Source organism: Puma concolor, chromosome F2, assembly GCF_028749965.1.
Source record: "Puma concolor isolate L17-30 chromosome F2, mPumCon1.1.hap2, whole genome shotgun sequence".
Taxonomy (NCBI): domain Eukaryota; kingdom Metazoa; phylum Chordata; class Mammalia; order Carnivora; family Felidae; genus Puma; species Puma concolor.
In genome coordinates, this window is record NC_141684.1 from 33,794,457 (window position 1) to 33,808,650 (window position 14,194).

The 14,194-nt window shown below is 42.4% G+C and overlaps 1 protein-coding gene across 2 annotated transcripts in view; it reads left to right on the forward strand.

Moving 5' to 3' along the window:
- DPYS (dihydropyrimidinase) overlaps window positions 1-12,069 on the forward strand; it is an 81,890-nt gene extending 69,821 nt beyond the window's left edge. Inside the window, exons 9-10 of one of the 2 annotated variants that reach the window (XM_086695443.1) lie at window positions 10,077-10,207; window positions 11,666-12,069. In XM_086695443.1, the coding sequence (XP_086551569.1) occupies window positions 10,077-10,193 (117 nt within the window). In that variant the 3' untranslated portion in view covers window positions 10,194-10,207; window positions 11,666-12,069. The remainder of the gene's footprint in view (window positions 1-10,076; window positions 10,208-11,665) is intronic. The other variant, XM_086695444.1, reaches the window with a different exon arrangement.
- Window positions 12,070-14,194: the final 2,125 nt, after the last annotated feature.

A 14,194-nucleotide genomic window follows, 5' to 3' on the forward strand; every position in this document is an offset into this window, starting at 1 on the left:
TCTGTCTCTTTGTTTTCCTCTTTTGATGACCAAATCTATGACAAAGTTTCCCTACATCTTTGTTTGTAATAAATGTATAAAAGAAACATTTGTTCTTAATGTATCATGGGTTTTTATACCTTTGTTTACACTGTTTTAAAAATTCATTTTACTAAATACACTAACATGTCAGAAAATTTCAAATGAAAACCATATAAATTGCTAGACTTGGGGTGTCGGGGAGGCAACCTGTGCCCTCGACCCCACGTGAGGACAATAGGCCGTGGCTGGATGCCCGAGATCTTCTAAGACTGCCTTTCTGGTTTTTACTCACTGTGTTCCTCATCTGGCCTAGAGACAGTAGAGTTTGAAACCCTTGGATCAATTCTAAGGCTTCTCTCTCTTCTTTCCATTTTAAAATATATTTCTATTTTTCCAAAGTTCTCTGGCTGTTTTTCAATGCATTCCATTTGGATCATGTAGTCTGTTTGATTTTTCCTCTTATGTCTTGTGAGAAATTTTTTACTTGTGGATTCTCAGAGTCCCTTATACAAGATTCATCCTGTTTTGTTTGATGTTTTTCTTTTAACACTTCCTAAAGCTTTGATTAAGTAAACAGGCACTCTAGAATGTTTTAAATTCTCAGGGTGCCATAGTTCTTTATATACTGTATTTTAGTCAAAATGTTTAAGATTACAGTTCATTTTGCTAGGGTTAATTTGTAAATGTTGACATTGACAGGTACCAGGTAGATAGTGACTGTAAGAATCCCCTGTGTTTCTGACCACGTTTGTGATAGATAATAGCAATACTAACATTTACTGATGCTAACTGAATGCAAGTCAGGGCATGAGTTCTTTCACTGTAAAATTCTGTGAGGGAAGGAACTATTATTTTCCCCCATTTTAAAGATTAGGAAACAAGCTTTAGAAATTAAGACACTGATCCAGGTCATACAGCTCGTATATGGTAGGGCCAGAACATAAACTCTGGTTGTCTGACTCCAAAAACTGTACAGGTGAGCAATGAACGATATTGTAAATCATAAAGATTGAGTTAAATGAGTTAATGGGAGACAAATGATTCAGCATTTGGTTTGGAAAACAATAGTCTCTCAATAACTAATCTGAATTGGAGACATTGTTGGCAGCTAATGCATTCACGAAGCTGTAATAGTAATCCAAGGTATGAGCAGAAAGGGATTGGGTTAGGGAACCATAAGGAGGCCGAATCAGCAGAACTGGGTGATAGGTTAGGTCGCATGTGAATTGGATTCAAGACAGCATCAGCGCCAATGCTCGCCAACAGGGGCGCTAGACTAACCGGGAACGCCTGATAGACTGTATTTAAATGGCTGACGTTACCTAAGTTGTCTTCTTGTAGAGAAAATGTTTGAGGCAGCAGAGATCACCAAATGACTGGTGTCATCAATTCTCCTTTCCAAATTGTCATTTTAGGGTTTGTTGGCAAAATTCTTATCAACTTCCCTTTTCAAGAGTTTACTTTGTTTGTGAGTCATCTTAGTTTCTTAATATTTTCTTCTGATATCACCAACTTTTTAAAAAATTTTTTATTGTTTATTTATTTTTGAAACACAGAGAGATGGAGTGTGAGTGGGGGAAGGGCAGAGAGAAAGGGAGACACAGAATCTGAAGCAGGCTCCAGGCTCTGAGCTGTCAGCACAGAGCCCGATGCGGGGCTTGAACCCACGGACTGTGAGATTCATGACCTGAGCTGGAGTGGGGTGCTTAACCTACTGAACGACCCAGGCACCCCTGATATCACCAACTTTTAAGGCATTCAAGGGCATTATTGTTTTTGCAGTAACAATAGGTGATAGCTGTTATCATTATTGTCATGTGCTATTCTGAGCACTTACTATCTGCCAGGCACCGTACTAGATGGTTTACAGTCATTATTTTACTCAACCTGAATAACAAGTCATATGGTAGGTATTATCAACCTCATTTTACAAAATAGAAAGCTGAGTCTCAGCAAGATTAAATAACTTCCCTGTGATAAGCAGTAAGTAAACGTAAGAGCCAGGATTTGTAACATGGCCTTTCTGATTCCCGCTGTATCATGGGACCTCCATACAGCAAGAAAAGAGAAGAAAGTGATTGTGAAACTCAAAGTGTGGGGAAACTCATTATTTTGGAAAACGGTGGTGTGGGAAAAATATCAAATAAAATGGATAAAATGAGGTTTGAAGGTTGCCTGGAGACATTTCAAACATTTTTTTCTCTCCATGAAGCAAAGATAATTTTATAGAAGAAAAATATCACACTAAGGTTAATAAAGAGAGTTGTTAGGCATTCTAGTTTTAAATTCACATTAGGTTATTAGAGCCCCTTGCTTTGGTTTCCATTTAAAATATTCTGGTTATTTTTGTAAGGATAGGAGTCTGAAGGCAAGCAGAAAAGTAAGAAAATGAATCCCTTACCCTTCTGGACTCCCAAAGAACAGATGGTAGAGACACATCAGCGTTTGCCTGCTCCATAACTTGGCTGACTTGGCTGGAGTCTTGGTTCCTTAAGGACACCATCTTATATTCTCACGCCCAGTACTTGGTACATAGTAAGAATTTGATGCATAAACAAACTGCAGGGGCATCTGGAGGGCTCGGTTGGTTAAGCATCCGACTTTGGCTCAGGTCATGATCTTGAGGTTCACGAGTTTGAGCCCTGCATCGGGCTCTGTGCTGACAGTTTGGAACCTGCTTCAGATCCTCTTTCTCCCTCTGTTTCTGCCCCTCCCCCACTCATGCTCTGTCTCTCTCTGTAAAAAATAAACATTAAAAAATGTTTAAAAATTAAAAAAAAACTGCAAACAGAAAGAGCAAAGACTATAGTTTTAGAGGTCTTAGAAAAAATTTTAAATCAACTTACCCAGGAGATTGCCCCCTGACTCACCCCAAATTGTGGAATTATCTGTGAGCTTGATTCTTGTCCATGAGTTTATTACTTAACAAAAGTTACCAACATCATGCCATGCACCTACCACTGTTATCAGATACAGTAAGGAATTTCAAAGGAAAGAAACAACATTTTTATCCAATTTGACAGCTTTTGGGAATTGTTACTTTATTTTAACATTTAAGCAGCTGATCCTTAAGGGAAAAAAATTTAAATCAGAAGATGAGGCATCAAACTATTTGATAAATATAACATAATAAAATATATATTACAATATTTTATAAAAAGTCACTTAACTGACTCTTGGGGGATGAAGGAAGGAGAAAAAAAAGAGTAACACAACTTAGATGTTCAAGAGCATCTGGAAAGAATAAAATCAACTTACATACTGTTAATTCCTTACCCCCAAAAATATAGCTCGTGAAACTCAAATGAATTACTTTTTCTAGAATTTTTTGTGTCTTTAGACTTGTAATTTTCACCCAAATTTGGAAGTACAGAGTTGCTTTAAGTCATCTCTTTTTCTCTTTTTTTTCAGTATTAAGCAACCCAATCTATTCTGGGAAATCAGGGTCACATTGCATTTTATAGAGAAACAGGAATAGCTTCACGGAGCAATGCATGGCTTCAGAGTTGTGCCAAAGCTTTGAAACTTTTAAAGCTTTGCAACAATAAGCATAATTTGCCTTTTAGATAAGATAAAATTGAATGGATGGCTGATCTGGTCCTTGAAATGAGTGTTCTCCACTTCTGAAGGAACAGTTTGTCAACATCTTTCTCAATGTGGTAGCTCAGAGAAAATAATTTAAGGGATGTCGGTAACTACCACGTATCCTCATTTCCTCAGATTGATTGTTAATAATAATCAAAGGTGATGCCTCCGTTGGAGTCGGCTCATTTTGGTTCATGAGAGACATTTGTGTGTGCCTCTTCCCAGCTCCTCATTCAGTGACGTCACTTCAGTAGCCTGAAATCTGCTATGGTGGGAGCATTTACACCCCAGAAATAGGCAGGTGCTATAAATCAGGGCTTTGGTGGGGGGGGGTGCTGAGAAAAGGGAAGGCAGCGCTGGTTGTTGACATTGACCAGTGCACCACTGTATACGGGGACTTCCTAAATACTCTCTTTTTGCGCTTTAACCACTCAGCATTTATTCAGTAAATATTTATTGATAACCAGTTATGTGCCTGGCATAGTTTAATCCTTACAACCTTTTGAGGCAAGTAGTGGTATTCCAATTTTATAAAGTAAGAAACTGAGGCATTTTTTTTAAGTTTATTTACTTATTTTGAGAGAGGCTGAGACAACATGAGCGGAAGAGGGGCAGAAAGAGAGAGAGAGAGGGAGAGAATTCCAAGCATGCTCCGCACTATGAGTGCAGAGCCCGACATGGGGCTTGAACTCACAAAACCATGAGATCATGACCTAAACCGAAATCAAGAGTTTGACCCTTAACTGACTGAGTCACAAGGTGTCCCAGAATCAGAGTCTTAAGGGGGTCACATAGTTACTAAGTGGCCGCCTTAGAACCCAGACCCAGATTTTTCTACCTCCAAAGCCAATCCCCTTAGCCTCTATTGCTGCAATGTACTGATCAGGAAGTTTTACTCCGCCCCCCCCCCCCCACAAAGCCACCTGCCCCCATCCTCAGAATGTCACCCCCTACTCTGCCTTCCTGTACATGGCGTTCACTTACCCTCAGGCTGGCAAACTTATTACCAGAGGAACCATCCCTGAAATGAGAGGGCCCAGCTTTGTCACATTGTCCTTGGGAAATAGCTCAGCAGATATGTTGAAGGTTAAATGGAAATAATTGGTGGATTGCAAAATGTTTTCGAAATGCAGGTTTTCACTGTTATAGGTCATCTCTAATGAACCTAGGGGTTCCTCGTGCCCTAGGGATTCACAGCCCCTGAAGGGCTCAGTTCAATGTGTGCTGAGTGTTCACCAGACAGGCAGGGACTTCATTTGCTGCTCATTAGGACTGCTAAGTATTGGGTCAGTACCTGCTGTTTGGAATCTGGAAATTCTGTTGTCTCAATTGATATTTTAGTTTCTTAGTCTCCATGGTTGGCATGGTATCAGAGCTTCCTCTGGGGCCCAGGATTCTTCTCCGTTGGTCTTCCTAGTCTCAGAAAAGCTAGCATCCCAGCACACAACTCTCTGCAAACAATACAATTACATTTTCTATCAACTTACAACTTCCTGTTTCCCCTGGTCAGCTAACCAAAAAGCATTTCTGCAATTACACGGGTATAATAATGATGATTGCGATTAATATTTATTCATAGTGCTGCACATTGTGATATAGTTCTCTTTTTTGTCTATTAACTCATCCTAATGACAGTCATCATTAAATGCTGTAAACCTTGGGGCGCCTGGGTGGCGCAGTCGGTTAAGCGTCCGACTTCAGCCAGGTCACGATCTCGCGGTCCGTGAGTTCGAGCCCCGCGTCAGGCTCTGGGCTGATGGCTCAGAGCCTGGAGCCTGTTTCCGATTCTGTGTCTCCCTCTCTCTCTGCCCCTCCCCCGTTCATGCTCTGTCTCTCTCTGTCCCAAAAATAAATAAACGTTGAAAAAAAAAATTAAAAAAAAAAAATGCTGTAAACCTTGAACTTTAAACCAACGCAAGCCACCAGCACCCTGCCAGACGAGGTGCCACCTGTGATCCCTATATTACCTAAGAGAGCCTCTCACACAGTTTTACCCTCGAGCCACTTTATTGGATTGTGATATCATCAGGATGGAAAGATCTGGTGGTGGGTGAAATCATTGGATTTTGACCCACCTGTACTGAGGGGAACAGATGCCACAACCCAGTTCAGCCCTCTGAAGGTGCATTCTCAGGACACTAGTCTCACACTAGTCTCTCTCTCTTTTTCTCTCTCTCTCTCTTTAGGACACTAGTCTCTTGAGGTGCACCTTGAGAAAGGTGTCACATAATTTTAGATAATGCTGCTCTCAGACTGATTCTATTGCCCAATATCATACAAAAAGTTCTAAGAAGTCCTACAGTTAAGAAACCTTTCATTTAACAAATATTTCTCGAGAACCAGGTACTATCCTAGGCCCTGGGGAAACAGGCGTAATATAACACCAGTGTTCGTTCTCAAAGACCTTAAATCCTATTTCCGTTTCACCTACAGTTCCTTGTGCCTAAGTTCCAGTTTTGCTAGAGACACTTATTACATCCCCCTGCGATGAGGTCTATTAGCCACTTGAACAAAGGAGTCTGGAGATTAGGAGAGATCAGGGCTGCAACTAAAATTTGGGAATCGCAACATGTAGATTTAAAACCATAAGTCTGAGGCCACCGAGAAGAAGAAAGGGGGCTTGAGATAGAGCTCTGAGACTGCCAACCTTCAGAGGTTGAGGAGCAGAGGAGCCAGCAAAGGAGCCTGAGAAAGGGGCCGGTGAGGTAGGAAGGAAACCAGGAGAACATGGAGGAGAGAAGGCAAGCAGAGAAGAGACCTGCCCTCTTTGTTCAATCCAGAGCCCTCTGTTTCTTTGTCCGGCTCTTCCATAAATGTCCGCGAAGAATTAGGTATGGGTTTAACTGGGAGACTCAGGACGGAGTCCGTGTTAACCGCTGTGCTCATCTGAGATCCTAGGGAACGAAACCCACTTTATTTTGGACCCCACCACTTAGGGTAACCCATGAGCGTGACGCATCGGTCTCACCAGACGCTAGGGGCCATGTCAGGGCAGGGCACTTCACACTTCAGATGGAGATCTGTTATTGTCACTAGAGAGAAGTAACAAGAGTTGTGGGTTGGGTCTACTGAGAAAACACATGTGCAACTGAACTTCTGAATAACACAGTGACGGCTTGAGATTTTGCAGGACGAGTGCCATCACTCTCTGTTTTGTCACAGTGAATATCTACTGAGGTTCTGAAATAGATGGAGTGCAATGCCAGGGGCAATAGGCAGTACAAAGATGAACGAGATGTGGGGCTAGCGTTAAAGAGTTTATGTAACCCACCTCTCAGGATAAGAAGATTTTACAAGGTGAAAGTACTGGGAGGCTTGGGACCAGAACTTGAATTGTCTTTGATTTCTGTCAAATCATCTATCAAAGCGGAAGGCTGTGAGGTGTGGAGCAGCAAAGCCTCCCCAGAAAGGGCCGGTTTGTCTCTGAGGCGGCGGCGTGGGCAGGAGTGGTTAATGCCCCACGGCAGTTCTGGTGGGAAATTGTGCCCTGCCTACCCAGAGCCTCAGAGGCAGATACAGAGCAGGACCACGTGCAGATTAGACCTGGCCAGTCAGGTCAGAGATACATGGTGGCCACTGTGACCAGAGTGACCAGCAAGGCTACGAGGGGCCTAGTGGCACTGCTAGTGAAGTGACTGAGCAGCCAGAAGGTGGTTCGTGGACAACCAGGTGAGCTGAGGCCTGCCCACAGGAGACAGTCGGCCAAAGAGGAAGGGCAGCCTAGAGAACAGATAAACAGCGAAACACAGCAAAGGAGTGTGAGGGAAACGGAGTTACCCCAGGCCAGGATGACCCACACAAAGAGGAGACAAAGCTCAGATGGGGATCTCCTTCCCATCATACCCTGGGCAGAAATTGATCAACTGTGTATTGAGTACTTGCTATGGAAAAACAGAGCAGTACCCCAGCCCCGAATCTGCTGGAAGGGATAGATGAGTAAACAGATAATTACAGGAAACTATGGTAAACAGGATGGTGGATGTGTCAGGGAGGGCTAAAGCATCCTGGACGGACAATCCTCTGGACTTGAGTTAGAGAAGATAAATCAGAGATATTTAGGCCAAGGAGGTGGTAATGCCAGCATGGGCGAGGTCTAGCCCTGGCGGGAGGATCTGACTCAACTGGTCATCTGTTGAGTCTCGTGATCCCCACCAAGTCTGCAGCTGGGGTCAGGGAAGGATCCTCCAAGGGACTGATCAGGTTGTGAAGCAAGCCCACCCCTGAATGAGGAGGACTGTGCCTGGGCGTAATGGCTCTGCTTAAATCACTGCTTTTAGCCACCCCTTCCCAGGAAGGAGTCCAGGAGAGACAAAAAGGTAATAGCTGAAAACCACAAGCAGTGAAGTTTCAAAGGAACTGTTGGGTGAAGAGGGAGACAGAGTGTGGCTGATGAAGGGCATGCAGCATGAAGGCAGGTGACACAAAGATCTGCCCACTTATGTCACTTTTTCCAGGGGATCTTAGCTGTGGAAAAGGCTGATGATGGAATTGAACTATGCCACAGGTTTTACTGAGTGCCAGTGCTAACAGAAAAGAGAGAAAGGAAAGACCCTTCCGATTGTAGGCAACATATGGACATGAATCCTGGTTTTCCTAGCTAGTTCTTTTTTTCAACGTTTATTTATTTATTTTTGAGAGAGACAAAGAGCACACGTACAAGTGGGGGAGGGGCAGGGAGAGAGGGAGAGAGAATCCAAAGCAGACTCCATGCTGTCAGTGCAGAGCCTGATGCAGGGCTTGAACCCCCGAACCGTGTGATCATGACCTGAGCCAAAACCAAGTCACTTAACCGACTGAGCCATCCAGGCACCCTGTTATTAGCCAGTTCTGATGATGCCCGTTAATTATGTTCAGTTCCCTTTACAGTCTCAGTCGTGTTTGGATTCAATTACATGGTCAGCCAAGATTTAAGTGATACATAACAGTCTGACTTGGAAAGTAAACGAGGAGAGGAAAAAACATGAAGACCTCCCTGAAAGGTCATAGAGTGGGACAGTAAGTAGGTGTAAAGTTTCAGGTGTGTGGCTTAGCTCCAGGTAACACAAGGTCCAGGGGCTGGGTGGCAGAAATAGGAAGTTGGTCCTTCATTTCTTGGTGTCGATGTTCCTCAAGATGACAACAGGATCCAGGGCAAAGTAAAGGACAGAGATAGTCAAAATGAAAGTCCAGCAAAGCATCCAACCAGACACAGAAAACGGACAGAGGCTGGGACTGGCGAGCGGAGGGCAGGGGTCCCCACCTCACATCCCCTAAGTGCTCTGTGTGTGCCCTGACACTACACTTCAAATGTCACAGCTGTAGGGACGGTCTCTGTGTTGCTCTGTGCCTGGCAAAACATCTGGGACTGTGTGTGTTCAATAAATATCCATAAAATGAAGGAAGGTAACGCTTTGTATCTGGGAGATGGCTTTCATTCCCTCCGTTTCCTAGATGAGTGAGTAGGCCTATCTGGCTCATTTGGCAAAGCTAGAACTCAAACATAGGGCCAGTGTCTGGCAGAGCCCACATTGTTGATCACCACAGTATATTGGTTTTGGTGGTCAAAACAAGGCAAATGTTATTGGGGGGGGGGGGGATCTACATACTTATGTGTACACACATACTTATTTATTAAGAGCTTATTCTACACTAGGCATTATTCTAAATGATTTACTTATTTTTAGTCCTCTCCCAACCACCCCCAAAAGCCGGCGCTGTTAAAACTGAGGCAGCAGGAATACAGTGTTCAGTAACATGCCCAAACAGTCTGGTTTCAGAGCCCATGCCCTTAATCACTGTGGCTTGCTGCCTCTTGACTTGCCAGTGAATTTGTGTCCATGTTTATAAACAGTGTGACTTATTTCTTGTGAATGCCTTTGTTTATCCAGTCCAGATTTCTAAACTCTGAGCAAGCACTGAATTAACTCAAGCTGAATCCAGCCGGCGGGTTCTGCTCTCAGCGGGCCACCCGAGAGGTGTAGTTAGAGATGTGAGATTCTGTGGACAGCCTGTTACACACAGGGGCAAGTGAGAAAATGAGAAAACACATACACAGATTGTTAGACTCAGAAGAAAATGCTCAGAGTCTTGGGAGAGGTACCACAAAGCTAGGAATATAGATGTCTAAGATTGAAATGAGAAGGAAAGGTAGAATGTCCGAAGGACCATGAGGTGGTTAATACAACCAGAAGGGTGTGGGGATGGGGTAGAGGCTCCAATTTAAGTTTCAGTGAAAAGAACAATCAGAGCGTGCTTCCTGGGTCTTTGTTGGACACTGATTAGCGCCAGCAAAGAGTGGGGCACAGCTCAGGTACTTGAGGTTGCCAGGAACTTCAGTGAAAGGGCGAGGGGCGGGAGGCACATGAGAGGTAAATTAGCAAGATTCGTTTTGCTCTTGCTAAGATTCGTTTTGCTCATTAAGGGAGCTGCACTTAGCTTTGAATTCAGGAAATCAGTAAACCATAAGAGGAAAATGAACTGTTCTGTTTCAGACTTGCACACCTACCCCTGTGGAGCGTGAACCTTACAAGGGAGAAGTCGTCACACTGAAAACTAGAGAGACAAAAGAAGACGCTGCAGCAGGGACCAGGAAACAGGCCCACCCCTGAGCTGGGTGCTGTGGGTAAGGGACGGTGGGCAGAGAAAGTATTCCTGCATGAAATCAGCAGCTCTGTCTTCATAAGCTTTTGAAGAGTCCAAGGTCAATGTCAAAGGCTTCAAAGTGACAAAAGACTCAAGGACAGGTTAGCTAAGGGAAGACTGATAAAAGACCTCTTAACACAGAACACTTAGTTGAGCCTGCAGATTGAAGAAGGCCTTGGTCTATTTCGAGATTTATTCTCTGAGATGTTAGGAAACATTCAGCAAAGCCTTGAAGTATCAAATGTGAGCATACAGAGGGACCTGTTAGTGAGGAAATTTGACACGTCTTAAAACAGTGTAATTTTGTGGTCAAAATTTATAAACTATTTAATTAGGATCTTATCTAGAAAACAAATGTTCGTATTGTAAATGCAATTATGTTCTAGAACTTAGAATGAATGAAAAAAATAAATCAAATGTTGCTTTGGGGTGTATAATTTTTCAGGAAAATTATTTGATAGTCTTTGATGTACTTCATTGCACACTTAATTCTTGGAATAGTATTGTAGATATGGTCATTTTGGAAAAATATTTCAGTGCTTCCTCCGTTTTCCCTTAGTCTTTTGATACCCAGATCTTTCTTTTTTTTCACGTATCTATTATCACCATTCTTGTTAATTTCTTTCCTTCCTTCCTTCCTCCCTCCCTCCCTCCCTCCCTCTCTCTCCCTTCCTCCTTTCTTTCCTCCCTCCCTCTCTCCCTCCCTCCCTTCCTTCCTTCCTTCTTTCCTTTCTTCCTTCCCCCTTTCCTTTCTTTCTTTCTTTCTTTCTTTCTTTCTTTCTTTCTTTCTTTCTTTCTTTCCTATTATTTTCTGATCCTGCTCTGGCAGCCTCTCTCCAACACCACTTCCACTGGCTTCATGAAATCTGCATGTTTTGCCAGCTTTAAATTTCATTGGGCTCTAATTTTTTTTTTAATTTGTGATGTTTTTGGCTGTTTCAACACATAGTGATCTGCAAAAGACTTATACGAGGGGTCGACAGGGTAAACGGGGATAGGTGTTTGTGTTAATTGGGACACTGTCAAAGGACTACTTTTATACATACCCACTTAGGAGTTGCACATTTTTTCACTAGGACAACCTGTACTTCCCTAAACCCCATGACTTGAATCATCAGGTCCTGTGTACTCTGGGTTATATTCTCTTTATTATGGAGTGCTGTCTTTAACAATGCTATGCAGCCGAAGCTTCAAGTTTTTTGTCATTTCCTGACTATTGGAATTCTTTTTCCAATCCAGGAAGATTGTGTTAAAAATTCAGAGGAAGATTAGCAAGAGGGAGAAATTCTGTTGAATGCTATAACATGCTATTAACATCATTTATAGGAGCAGGATTAGTGTTTACTTTGATTATAGCGTTTCTTGGGGGTTAGGCTTGAGTTCTGCATCTCTTTATGAGGGAGAATGTTATACTGAGTTCCTTTTGTTCTGTTCAAAGGTAAAATCAGAGAAAAGAATTCTGCTGTTCCCATCACTGTTAAGTGTCGTCAGCCCGTGGAGAAACAGGCCTCATTTCAACTCCCCAAGATGCTTTTGAAAAAATAATCGCTCAAGGCCTCTTTGATTTCCTTTCAGAAGCAATTGCTGTCTTTCTCACTGTGACTTTGTTGCTGCGTAAGATGGAAGATATAAATGACTATTATTGTGATGGAAAGTCCATGTGAAAATTCACTGATGATACTTTAAAATTCCATCTTTGCTTGTACTGGATTTCTTGCTTTGAAATTTTAAAAATCACTTTCTTGTTTAAGGTTGTTTTAATGGCTACCATTTGTTTAAAAATAGCAAACTCTGTGGTTTTACATCCTATTCTAATTAATAAACATTGAGATCTGCATTTTATATCCTGTTTTCTGGGTCATGTGTATCTTCTAACTTACAGGGTTGAGACTCTGAGAGGTTGGTTGTGATTCAAAAGCACAATTTCCTCTGTGACATCTGTTTCAGTAACTCCTGGAAATCGGATCCCTGAACAAACCTCATGTAATTAAATTGGATACTCAACCTTAGATTAAGTCTGAAGCAAATTACCCAATCACACTGATGAGTGCAGGATTTGGAGGAATTAACAAGAATCAGCATGGCTGATAGATGCTACAGTGATACCTTCCCTCCCCTATGCTTCCGGGTCTGTCCTGTGATCCTTCTGTGTATGCAGAGAAGCTGAGCTTCTGTTTCTTCTCCTAAGTAACTAGGTCAAGAGGAATTTTTAAAACATGGAGTAAAATCAGGGCAATTATGCTCTCACTGCAGATACATCTACCCCTGACTTAACTTAGATCAGGAGTGTATCCACACCTTTGACAAAGGGTGATAGGAATCCAGTTTATCCAATTCTAATTTGTTTTGAACACACAGGAAAAAATGACAAAGAGCTACACCTGAAGAAGAATCATGGGTCTTTTTTGTCAGGGTAGAGGTACCTTAAAACATTTGATTAGTATTCTCCTCTGCTTTGGTTGACAATGGAAACCCCTCAATAAAATGTCTGAATCCTCTGAAAAGAAATAGTGAAATTGCTTTCTTACCTGGAAGCCAGCTCCCACTCATCCTTCAGTCTTTGGCCTAATATCACCCCTTCTTAGAGGCTTTTTCAGATCCAACATGAGAGGTCACGTTGGGTCATATTTGTCCTTACCAGAGCCCGGCTTACGCCCAGTCACAGTGCCTGTGTCAATGCGCTATAATCACTGCTTTACATGACTTCTCCTCCCGGAAACTGAATGCTCAATCAGGGCAGGGCCCGTCCGGTTCAGATCATTTCCCCAGCATTTAGCGGAGTGCCTAGAAATTGATGAGCATTCTATGCATATTTATTAATTTTTAAATAAAGGAGGAAACGAAGGAGTTCCTGCTACCTTCCTCAATTGAGACAGATGAAGTCAGTAAGAAGTCTGAACAAAATAGGGGCAAACTTTGTGGAGTATTTTAGTCTATGGCCATACCACCATGAACGCACCCAATCTCGTCTGATCACGGAAGCTAAGCAGGGTCGGACCTGATCAGTACCTGGATGGGAGTATTTGAGTGTAAGCTTGCTTTAAATGAAGAGTACCCAGGGCGGGGGGGTGCTGGGTGGCTCAGTCGTTGAGCATCCAACTTTGGCTCAGGTCACGATCTCGGGGGTTCGTGAGTGCCAGCCCCACATAGGACCCGACTGTCTGCCCTGAGCCCACTTCAGATCCTCTGTCTCCCTCTCTCTCTGCCCCTCCCCTGCTCATACTCTCTCTCTCAAAAATAAATAAACATTTACAAAAAATAAATGAAGAGTACAGATTCATTGTCTGTTTGATAGATCCTTTTTTGGAGAATGAAATCTGTGTCAACAAAGTCATTTGAAATGAATGTGGGGATCCCTTTGTTGCTTTTATGAGACTTGTCATGAATATTTTTGCAGAAACGTAATTCTAACTAATATTATAAAGCCATAAGAAACCATGATTCAAGCTATTAATATTTAATACCATGTTTTTCAGGACTGCCTCTGGTATACAAAGCGAGGTCCCTTTGTCACTAAACAATTGCATTTTCACGGTCTGTGCAAAAAATAGATGGAATGACTAGCATTCCATTTTTAAAATTCAAATATGAGTTTATTAAAACATACAAAAAGCAAAACAATTAACATAACCACACCTATGTACCTACCATCCCATTTAAGAAATAAAACTTTAACGATACCGTGCAAGTGCTATTTCCACGTCTCCTACCTGCCCCAAGGTAACCAGAGCTCTGAATCTGGAGTTTTATTCCCACGCACATCTTCCATACCTTTGCGATACCTGCCCATATCTCTAAGCATTGTGTTGTATGGGGTTAAATCTTATAGAAACATTATATAGTATGTATTGGGGGTTTTTTGTTTGTTTTCTAGTGCCTATGGTATTGATTCCTGCTTTTTTTTTTTTTCTTTTACAGCCAAGGTGTTTGGGAGTTATTTGTTTTGTTTGGTCTAGCTCTCATGATC